Genomic DNA, 12,067 nt, shown 5'->3' with positions numbered 1-12,067 from the left:
CCTGTTGTGGCTCAGCGGGTTAAAAACCCTATTAATATCCATGAGGATGTGGGTTTGATCCCTGGCCTCACTCAGTGGGTTACGGATCTGGCATTGCCCCAAGCTGTGGCATAGGTCAAGGATGTAGCTCCAATCTGGTGTGGCTGTGGCTGTGGTTGTGGCCTGGGAATTTCCATATGCTGAGGGCATAGCCCTAAAAAGACAAAAAAAATTTTTTTGAAAGATAATGCCTAATTAATCTCCAAAAATATTGTATTGGGAATTCCTGCTGTAGTGCAGTGTGTTAAGAATCTGACTGCAGTGGCTCCGGTTGATGCAGAGGCATGGGTTAGACCCCCAGCCCAGCACAGTGGGTTACAAGGATCTGGCACTGCTGCAGCTGCAGTATAGGTCATAGATGCGGTTCAGATTCAATCCCTGGATCAGGAACTTCCATATATATATGTGTATGTGTATGTATATACACACATGCACACATATACACACACACATAAATATGCCACCAGTGTGGCCATATATGTGTGTGTGTGTCTGTGTATTTATATGGTATCAACTTAAATTCCCACTCATTTATTGAGTTTCTGTCATGTGCCTGGTATCACGCTGGATGTTGACAGTACGTATTTATGTTTTAGAAATACCAAAAAATACGAGAGAGAGATAAGAATAGAGCTCAAGCATAAGATTTCCTCACAATATCAGGCATAGGGATCTGTTAAAAGGGATCTCTTAGAAAAACTATGAATTCTGCCCCAGTGGAACAGCAAAGGATAACCTATCTTACATTAGATTAAAAAAAAACAAAACAAAAAACATGTGGAGTTCCTTTGTGATTCAGTGGTTTAAGAATGCGGCATTGTCACTGTAGTGGGTCAGGTCGCTGCTAAGGCGCAGGTTCGACCCCAGGCCCAGGAACTCCATATGCTGAGGGCATGGCCAAAAAAAATTTTTTTTAAAGTTTAAATCCACAACATTTACAATTATGAAAGCTTCCACATAATTACAAACAGGTCAATGTTAGCAAAGTGCTATTTGGAAAAAGAAAAGATATGTTAGCACAACATAGTTTGCAAACTCGCAAGTAGGCATGTTCAAATTAAAATATTCTTTTGCAATTTATGAAAAAAAAATCCAATAGGCATGTACTGTCCAAAAAGTACAAATGATACAAATATCTATAGACACGATGTCAATGTACAAGATGTGATATAAATCTATCAGACACAAGAAAAGCTATATTGGCCTTACACTTCTGATTTGCTAAAAGGTACAAGCTTGGATGGGAACAAATTCAGCTGGATTTAACACAAGAAAACCCTGGGCAAAACAGGGTTTCCAAAACTAGCAAAGAAGAGGCTTTCGGATGGGATTGGGTCCAACATGAGGTAAAAGAATGCCTTACTAGGTATGTAGTACCCTGGAATGGAAACTATAGAATCAAGGGATATTTGGAGCACCAGCCAGCTCAGCATTTGATGCTAATGAAATCTACCAGTATCTGACAGGCCCCAAAAACCATGTAATGGTTTGAGGGATTCTAAAAAAACGTGACAATGGGAAGAGTTAGGGAGAGTCTGGGGGGTAGACAGACTGGGTACATTATGCCAAGAAATGACTCCGTTAACTTGATGGGTACAAAATGCAGAAGTGGATCTATGGGATGAGACAATATCCTAACTATAAAAATAAGGCTTTAGATAGGACGTGATGGTAAGTTCCAAAGTGTTGAACTGTTTAGAGCTGTTTAGGTTCTTCCTCCAATGTGTAAGATTCTTTCAGAGGTTAAGACGATGCTGAGCCTGGAAGCTAAAGTTAAATGGCTAGAACTAGAGAGCAAAAATAAGTCATATAGGCTCAGAATCTGGAAAGGCCTAACTAAGGATTTGCCTGAATAGACTTGAATGTCAGAAATGAATATTTTATTTTGCATTATTCTATTCTTATTTATTTATTGGCTGTACCCATGGCATATGAAAGTTTCCAGTCCAAGAACTGAATCCCAGCTGAAGCTGTGACCTATGCTGCAACTGCAGAAACACCAGATCCTTAAACGGACTGTGCCTGGCTGGGAATTGAACCCATGCCTCCGCAGTAATCCAGGCCACAGCAGTTGGATTTTCAACCCATTGTACCACAATGGGAACTGCTTTATTTTATTCTATTTTACTGGCTGTGCCTGGAGCATATGGAAGTTCCCAGGCCAGGGATCGAACCCAAGCCATAGCCATAAGCCAAGCAACTGCAGTGACAACACATTTCGGCCTCATTTTGTATAAACAGACAACTATATATACACACATTATAATAATATATATAAATATATGTATATACAATATGAATAAATACATGAAATATTTTATATAATATATCCTAAATAATATATAAATATATTACATATTATATAATTATATATATTATATATATAATTGTCTGTCTATACAAAATGAAGCCAAAATGTGTCAACTTAGTTCTCACAGAAACCGAGAAATCCACATAAATCACATAAATCTCTTTTTTCCTGTGGCCTTTCACCTTGTCTGCTCCGTATTTTCCACGGTGGGGGGGGGGCCATACTTGCGGCATAAGGAAGTTCCCAGGCTAGAGGTCAAATTAGAGCTATAGCTGCCAGCCTATGCCACAGCAACACTGGCATCTGGGACCTACACCACAGCCCAGAGCAACAACGGACCCCCAGCCCATTAAGCAAGGCCAGGGATCAAACCTGCATCCTCACGGCTACCAGTCGGATTCGTTTCCACTGAGCCACAGCAGGAACTCCTTGAATGTCCTCTTCTTTCTCTAATTATTCTTTTCTTCATTTTGCCTGGCCTTGCACCCAAGCATGCAAGACAGAGAATCCTAGAGGCCAGAGATTCTATAGCGGCTGTTTGCAAGGGGGAGGAGACTACAGTAACTGCCACACTGGGTAAACTTATGAGACAAGGAAAAGAGACAGTTTCCAGAATGTTTCTCACAGATAAGAAGCCTGGATGGCAGGATGCCTGTGGGGCCCAAGGAGCCAGAGGTAGCAAATTATGGGCAAAGGAATTGCAGTCAAAGGCTGAAAGAGGAAAGGTTTGCGACCAGCTGTGTCTCCTGTCTCCTGCTTTCTGATATTTGCTTCCAATGGGCTGAGTCTGGTTTTTTTTGTTTCTTTCTTTCTTTTTTTTTTTTTAGGGCAGCACTCATGGCATATGGAGGTTCCCAGGCCAGCGGTCAAATCCAAGCTGTAGTGCTGGCCTACACCACAGCCACAGCAACGAAGGATCCAAGCTGCATCTGCAACCTACACCACAGCTCACGGTAACACTAGAGCTTTAACTCACTGATGGAGGCCAGGGATCAAACCTGCGTCCTCATGGATGCTAGTCAGATTTGTTTCTGCTGAGCCACGATGCGAACTCCAGAGTCTGTTTTGTGAAGCATCAAGCACTGAAGAAGACCTTTTACTGCTGGAAGTTGACAAGAAGAGACATCCATGAGGGTAAGAAGGCAAGATCAAGACTTGTCCTAGAAACAATGCCTATAATGAAGGAAAAAAAAAAGAGAGAGAGAGAGAGCAGAAGAGAAATACAAGTCCAACTTGGCCCAGCCCAACCCCAGGATGGTAGGAGTTAGGGGAAAAAAAAAAACTAAAAAAGATCTTTGGACCACATTGTTCTCTAAAACATGCACTCCACAAACATCACCCTGCTCTTGAACCAGTTTCCAAAAAGAGCTCCTTAATGTCATCCTTTGCGTCTTAAAACCTGCAGTAAGTTCACTAATCAAACTGACGTGATTTCATAACAACTGTAATTGTTCAACCTGCACAGCTCTTTCCTAATGAACTAATGTATACAAAATCAAAAATGTATAATATATAAAACATAATAATATAAAATGTTTTATATTTTAAATATATAATATATAAAACATAAATCTATAAAATATGTTACTATTATTTATATCCATAAACATCTAGAAGAAACATTGAGATGATTTCCCTAACCTAACAGCCTGTGGGAAAGTAAATCTGTCCTGCAGGATTTCACCTCCCCAGAGCTCACACATTGAGGTGTTGTTTCGCTCTCCAACGTGCTCTCCACCAAATCCTGTCTTCTTGTTGGGGATCCAACCTCCCTATTGGCTTCCTCATACCTTTTAACTGCCTGCTTTGTGACATCGTTCTCCCACCAAACCTACTGCCACATGGTAGAACCTCGTGGTTTCCATGGAGTTGCCTGTGTATCAATTTGGATCATCGCAAGTGACCAGTGACCAGTGACCAGTGACCAGTGACCTTTGTACTGGACACATGTGCTCTTTGGCTTCAGCCACTCAGCCATCCTTCGGTCTCATCTAGTATCTGCAGTTGATGTTTCCTCTTCTTTTCTGAACATGTCAGGTAAGGAAAGAAACTTTTAAAACTTTGTCATTAGGTTTTTTTTTTTTTTTTGCCGCTAGATTTAGTAGTAGATTCAAAATAGCGTGGGATAATGGGGAAAAGTATTGAACTAGAAATCTGGAGGCTGAGTTTCAGTCTTGACTTTGACATTTACTATCTGTGTGACTTTGGGCATGTCATTGACTTGCTCACAAAGTATTTTGTCCTCATCTGTTACATTAGGATACTACTCTGGTTGTTCTCTGTGGTCCCTTTCTTTGCTAATATTGAGTCTTAAAGGGGGCTCATGTAGAAAATGAAATCAGAGACTTCTTGAGAGTATTCAACAGGAACAGAAAACCCAGTTGATGCAGAAAACTAGCAATATATACTGAGATGTTTCGTCTGTAATGGTCTCCTTCCACGTATGTTTCAACTTTAGTATTTTAAATTTAGGGCTGTTCAAAGAGTAATATTCACATATTTCAGAGTTTTCTATCTAAACTAGTTGAAAGGGAAAATAGAGAGAGAGGATGGAGAGTACTGGGCCACACGGAGGCACATGGTCAACGTTAAGGAAGTTTAGGATTGTTTTCATCAGTACAGGTCAAGAGGAACAAAGTGAGAGGAGAAAATATAAGAATAAAGAGGTGTTAAAAAAGAATAAAGCTGGGAGCGCATGGAGGAGCTCTCAAGAAAAAAGTAGTTTGGGATGGAATGTTGACAGGAACCAAAGATTTTAAATCAAAGCAGAAAGAGCATGGAGTGAAATATGCTCAGAACAGGGCGAAACAAGTTGATTTTAGCGAATACTTATATTAATAGACAAGGAAGGAAAGTAAGGCCAGAAAGGGTATGGCTGGGAAAAGCAGCTTATCATAAAAGTCATAGTGTTTTTATTTGATTGCCTCTCTGAATGCAGTTGGCACTTGACAGTTTTGAATGTAGACAGTTTCAAAATATGTTTTAAAAACAATGCTTCCCATAAGCAAGAAACTAATAAAAGTGGTTATCTAGGGGGCTGATTTTCAATGTTTTATATCATTTTGATTTGTTAAGCCATGTAGATGTTTGGCTCATCAAAAATAAAATTTTCAAAACGGTATCTTCTAACCGGAATCAGAAAGATTAGTTCCTTTGTATGATAAGTAGGTTCTAAGTCAAGGCTACTTTTCATCTTAACAGTTATTTCCTTCTTAACACAGCGAGCACACTGATCAACAGCCATCCTGTTTTTAGATCTTAGCTACTAAGAAGATAAAGGAAAAGTCAAGTCCCACATTTCTAGTTCCACTTTTATTTAAAACAGTATTGTGGAGTCCTTTGGGTTTTCCTACATTTAAAAACTTTTTTTTTCTTTCTTTTTTTTCTTTTAGGGCCATACCCACAGCATATGGAGATTCCCAGGCTAGGGGTTGAATTGGAGCTGTAGCCGCCAGCTGCAGCCACAGCAACACAGGATCTGAGCCACGTCTGTGGCCTACACCACAGCTCACAGCAATGCCAGATCCTTAACCCACTGAGCAAGGTCAGGGATTGAACTTATGTCCTCATGGATGCTGGTCAGATTCATTAACCACTGAGCCACGAAAGGAACTCCTAAAAATCGTTCTTAATTGGCCTCTAGTGATGATGGTTTTTTTAAGGCTTTGGGGATGTCACTCTTCTAGATGTTGAAGGTGATCGTAATCCAGGTTCTAGGATAAATTTAAAAACCATCATGATACTTTCTAAGATGTATCATGTTTATTATTGGGTTATATTAATTGAAATATATATTTCTACTAAGCTTAATATCTGCTACTTGCGGGGTAATAGTCAAAAAAATATGAGTGATCACAGTAACAGAATTCTTGTACACATTATTTTGCTGTCTGCTTTGTACCAGTTTTTATTGAAATATTTGTCTACATAGATTGTGGCTACCTATACATTCACATTTATTGCGATTTTTTTTGTTTTTTCTTTTTAGGGCCGTGCTTATGGCAAATGGAGGTTCCCAGGCTAGGGGTCTTATTGGAGCTACAGCTGCTGGCTACGCCACAGTCACAGCAACACCAGATCCAAGCCACGTCTGTGACCTACACAGCAGCTCATGGCAATGCCAAATCCTTAACCCACTGAACAAGGCCAGGGATCAAACCTGCAACCTCTTGGTTCCTGGTTGGATTAGTTTCCGCTGTGCCACAAAGGGAACTCCATATTTATTCCATTTTACCGTTTATGCATTTTTACTGATGTATCTTCTCTGTATGGCTAGGAATTCATTCAAAATCACCTTCTATTGTGTTTTTTGGTAAACAGTATTCACTAAATAGAGTAGGCAATATTCACTTTCATAATATTGCATGTATAATACAGAACTTAATTTATTAGTAAATTTCTGCTTTGATACTTGCTAGTGCCCAGTTTTCATTAATATCCATGTATTTTAGTTATGTGATTTATTTTTCATGATTTTTTTCATGTTTTTCCAGAACTTATTATATCTTCCTCCATATACATCATATGTAATATATGATTTATTCATGAGTTACTACTGCTATTATTATTGTCATCATTATAACCACTTTTTAAATGAGTAATCTGAAACTCAGAGAGTTGACTTTTTTCTTTAAAAAGCACTTAAGAATTTCACTTTCAGGTAATCATTTTGAAGTAGGATCAGAAACCAGGCTACAAGAATGTAAAAATGACACTTTATTTTATTTTTTTGTCTTTTTAGGTCTGCACCCATGGCATATGGAGGTTCCCAGGCTAGGGGTCTATTCAGAGCTGTAGCCACCGGCCTACACCACAGCCACAGTAACACCAGATCCTTAACCCACTGAGCGAGCCCAAGGATTGAACCCGAAACCTCATGGTTCCTAGTTGGATTCGTTTCCACTGTGCCACGAGAAGAACTCCTAAAAATGACCCTTTAAATTTACCACTTGGACTGAGCTGTATGTGAACTCTAGGTAATAGCATAGGAACTACACAAGCAAAGTGAGACACTGAAGGGAGTTCCCGTGGTGGCGCGGTGGAAACAATCCAACTAGGAACCGTGAGGTTTCAGGTTCAATCCCTGGCCTCACTCAGCAGGTTAAGGATCCAGTGTTGCTGTGAGCTGTGGTGTAGGTTACAGACCCGGCTTGGATCTGATGTGGCTGTGGCTGTGGCGTAGGCCGGCAGCTGTAGCTCTGATTCCACCCTAGCCTGGGAACATCCATATGCAGTGAGTGCGGCCCTAAAAAGAAAACACACACAAAGTGAGCCACCAACGATTACAAAGGTGATAGCTGTACTGTTTTCTAATGGACAAACAAAACAAAACAAACAAACAAACAAACAAAACACCTGTATGAGAAGTTCTATTTCTCCTGGCATTTGGCAGAGTCATGCTCAGGGCAGATCCTGGGAAGGAAGTCACAATATTTAGGTTCTGAAGCTTGGTAATGAAACTAACATAAGAAGAGAACTTGAACAAGTCACCTTGACCTCTCTGAGTCTAGGTTTCCTTACACATGAAATAAGACTGTTAGAACAGGAGGTCTCTAAGGACCTCCTCATTCTCAAATGCTTCAATTCCAGGAAATAGCATACAAGTCCATATTAGTGTGGGTTTAAGGGAAAGATAAGGCGGGGAGAAGGTTGCCTCTAGTCTAGAGGACAAGGTATGAATCACACCACACCACCTGGGTCTTCTGCACATCCGTGCCCAAGATGGGAGCACAGGCAGTTCATCCAGAAGAGTGTCAAGTTGCTCCAGCCCTTACAACCATCACAAACAGTCTGATTTTTTTGGTATTTCAGTAACTATTGTGATATTAGAGGTGTCCTGATAGTAAGGCATTTAAGATAATGTGGTTCCTCAAACATAATGAGAACTTATCAACCTCACTGACTTTTTCATTACCTTCTTGTTCCTTACAGAAAATTTCCAAAATGCCTCTGTGCTTGGAACTCTAAATTCTCTCCAGCTCTCCCTTCCTGTGGTGAGCAATGCAGCTTCCCTAACAGGAAGCGTCTGCAACTTCTCCAGAGTCTCTGCTCCAGCCGTCAGTTCAGCCTGGCTGCTGCCATCAGTCTCTGGCACCTCTTTCCAGCCACTCATGGGTAATGCCTACCTTTACCAACATTCTAGCACAACTATGTTGTCTGGAGTTACTGGCCAGAACCAGATGTCCACTTCAGCTGCTTCCTATCCAGGTATTTTTGAGTGGAACATCACAGGAAGCACTGAAAAGAAGTCTTCTTCACTCGGAGACTTCACTGTGACAGTCATGGGCCAAGACACAACTGTCTCTTCCATGTCTATGGCAGCCCAGTATGACAAAACTTCAGATGCCAATAGCATGGTCTCTCTGTATCCATCATTTTCTGCCAGCCTTGTCCAGGGAGCACCATCGCAGACTCCAGATCAGGGACATGGCCTGTCACTTCCCCACCAGGAGGGAAGCCAAGTATATTACTATCACCAAGGCACACTGGGGTCTTTACTGGCTGGAGAACTTGGCCCCTGCCTGCCATCCTATGGCCCTGTGTCATACACAGGAAGTAGGGCCTCTGCCCCTCAACCAGAAATGGTAATGGTACTAAAGGAGGTTGAGCCTGCAAATATCCTACCACCGGCTTCTACCCCTGGAATCTACTACTCTGTGTATGCTCAACCCATCACAGAAACAAGCTTTCAAGGTGAGTACAGATAGCTGGAAAGGAGGACAATAAGGTTAACATTAGAAAAATGGGGTCCAAAATCTGTAGCTGGGAAGTGGCGTGTAGACAGGTTGAATTTATGTCTTGAGACTTTATCTACCCTTGCTCAGTGCTCTCTGTTTTCAGACTGTATAGAAGAAGACCTAATATAGGTGGGGAGTTGAGAGACTGTAATTGTCAGCTATGCTGCATGTATGAGAACCCCAAGAGCAAACCAAGGGATACCATATTTTTCACTGTTCTAGCTCATCAGTCCCCTTGTACTACCACACTGCAAAACTCCCTTCCCTGACCTGCTGCTATAGGCTCCTTGGAGGGCATTTCAGAACTCTTATTATGACAGTGCCAGTTTAACTTTCCCTCATGTCCTTAATTTATACCAGCATTTGAGACCTTGGGTTCTGAGAGCCTGTCCAGAGCAAGCTGGTGAAGACTCTGACCCTGCTTATATATATCATCAGGAAGCCCTATTCCCTTCCTAGTTCATGGTGTGAAGTGTTCTTATTCTCTCATGAAAGTGGGGAGAATTGGGGAGTTCCTCTTGTGGCTCAGTGGTTAACGACTCCGACTAGGAACCATTCTCTATATGAGAATGTTAGGCTTTGTAAAACACTTGGTATTTTTTTTTTCTGTCTTTTTAGGGCCACACCCATGGCATACAGAGGTTCCCCGGCTAAGGGTCGAATCGAAGCTGTAGCTGCAAGCCTGTGCCACAGCCACAGCAATGCCAGATCCCAGCTGTGTCTGTGACCTACACCACAGCTCATGGCAACACCAGATCCTTAACCCACTGAGCAAGGCCAGGGATCGAATCCACAACCTCATGGTTCCTAGTTGGATTCGTTAACCACTGAGCCACTATGGGAACTCCTACAACTTTTATTTTTTATTTGACTTACAATAGCCCAATGAGAAATACAAAGGAAACCAAGAATCAGTGACATCAAATGATCACCAGTAAGAATTAGACTAGTCACCTCTTATCGCCTAGCATAGGGCACTGTCCATGATCCTCAAGTAGAGCCATGAGAAATGCCTTGCCCATCATTGGAAGGTATATGATTGCTGTGTTGGTGTCTAGGGGGAGCATCTCCCTTACTGGGGACTGACTTCTTCCTTGATTTCTTTGTAGTGATGGAGAATTCCCTGGGACTGCAACCTCCAAGTCAAACATTTTGTTTGTCACAAACTCCAGAATTCCCCAAGTCCTGCAGTAGCAGGAACATCCAGGTTCTTGACCCACCACCTGAACTTGGGGACATTTCAATGATAGCTCAAGTCCAGAGTTCCAGCAATCTCCTGGCACTGCCTCCGGCTCCAAGCCAGGAACAAACAGAGAATAAGAGCTTGGATGATATCAAACCCAAGCAACCAAGCTTTCTGGATGCCTACCAGATCCCAATAGAGAACTTAGATCCTCCACTACTCCCTTTAGAAATTCCTGATATACACCATCTCCTGGCCTGCATTGATCCCCTTGGCCAAGAGGAGAAGCCTGGCTCTGAAAAGTCTGCCCTGCGAAATAATAGCCTGAGTCTTGAGGACCTAGGGACACTTGAAAATGGGATTGAATCTAACAGTGGTTTTGCAGACATCGCCACATTGGTGGAGGATATACAACTTCCCCAGCTCTTTACTCCTTTGGAAGACCTCGATCAGTCTAACAGTCCCAAGGTAATCAAAGCCACCGATACCAGAGCCATTCAGGTGAATCAGGTGCAGGAAAAGTCAGGTGTCCTAAAGGCTCCCTCTGATCGACCCAGGAAGAACAAACATAAGGCCTCGGAACCTATTGACGGTGCTCCCGAGGCCAAAATCCAGCCAAAGAACCCAGAGTGCCTGTTAGGGGGAGAAGTGGTTATTTGTAATGCCGTAATCAGTGATGGGGGTCTTGAGAACATGGCCAAGCCTTCTAACAGCAAACCTCAGAAAGCTGCCTCCAACAGGATCAGCAAAGCTAGGAGCCATGGGCAGGAAAAGACCAAAAGACCCAGAGAAAACAACTCCAAGAAAGCTGAAGAGAGTAAGCAGTCAGGGAACAAAGTCAAGGCAGAAGAGAAGCCAACCATTCCCAGGAGGAAGCGGAAGAAAAACCAACCTGACCTTAGCCAAGAGAACTTTAAAAAGCCTCGCAGCTGCCTAGGCATGCATATGCTGGAGTCTGTGCAGGTGTTCCATGCCCTGGGGAAGAAGACTGATAAGAAAATTAGATTCGCTTCCTCTCACGCCCTGGGAAATTCCAGCAATCTCAAAGACTCCCAGCCATCCACAGCTATCAAGCCATGGCTGGAAACCCCATGTAAGGGTAAGGGTGCTGAGAAAACTCAAATCAAAGCCCAGAAACCAGATGGCAATGCTGAAAAAGAGTGTCCATCTTCATCCCAGTATGAGCTGCCACCTCCTGGGAAGGTCAAGTTGGTACCTCTGCCTTTTCCCAATCTGGACAAGCCTCAAGCTCGACCTGTCCCTCGGAGACCACAGTCTCTGGCCTCACATCGGCCTGCCATGGCTTGCCCTTCCCAACCTGGTTCTACTAACTCAGCTCAACCTACTGCAGCCAATCCATCCCGACCAGCTTCTGCATCTTTGCCAGGTCCTGCCAAACCAGGTTGGCCAGTTGTGACCAACCCAACCCAGCCCAGTGTCCCTCAGGCTGCTGGTCCTAGGCCTGTACCCTACAAAACATCATCTTGCACTTCTCTCCAGCGGGAGCCTGCTCCCCCTGCTGTGACCAAGCACCAGGCCCCACCCAAGCCTCAAAACCAATTTCTACTCCAAGACTTCTGCTTCCAACCAATTCCATGGAGGAAACCCAATGTTCCTGAGCCAGTGATGTCAAAGCTCATCACAAAAGAGCAGAGGCCAGAGCGAGAGGCCATGAAGAGGAAGGCTCAGCAAGAGCGTGAGAACGCTGCCAAATATACCTCTTTGGGGAAAGTGCAGTTTTTCATCGAGAGGGAAAAAGACATGGAAATTGCTCGATACTACGGATATGCAGTATAA

The 12,067-nt window shown here is 42.8% G+C and overlaps 1 protein-coding gene across 1 annotated transcript; it reads left to right on the top strand.

Annotated features, from left to right (window-relative positions):
• Positions 2,999 to 12,067, top strand: C3H2orf78 (chromosome 3 C2orf78 homolog). Its single transcript, XM_021088402.1, has 4 exons — positions 2,999 to 3,075; positions 4,317 to 4,387; positions 8,282 to 9,043; positions 10,197 to 12,067. The coding sequence occupies exons 1-4, from the start codon at positions 2,999 to 3,001 to the stop codon at positions 12,065 to 12,067; spliced, it is 2,781 nt and encodes a 926-aa protein (XP_020944061.1).

The sequence above is a fragment of the Sus scrofa genome, chromosome 3 (genome assembly GCF_000003025.6).
Source record: "Sus scrofa isolate TJ Tabasco breed Duroc chromosome 3, Sscrofa11.1, whole genome shotgun sequence".
NCBI classification, from domain to species: Eukaryota; Metazoa; Chordata; class Mammalia; order Artiodactyla; family Suidae; genus Sus; species Sus scrofa.
Note: the sequence above shows the minus strand (reverse complement) of the source record. Positions and strands in the feature narration are given on the sequence as shown.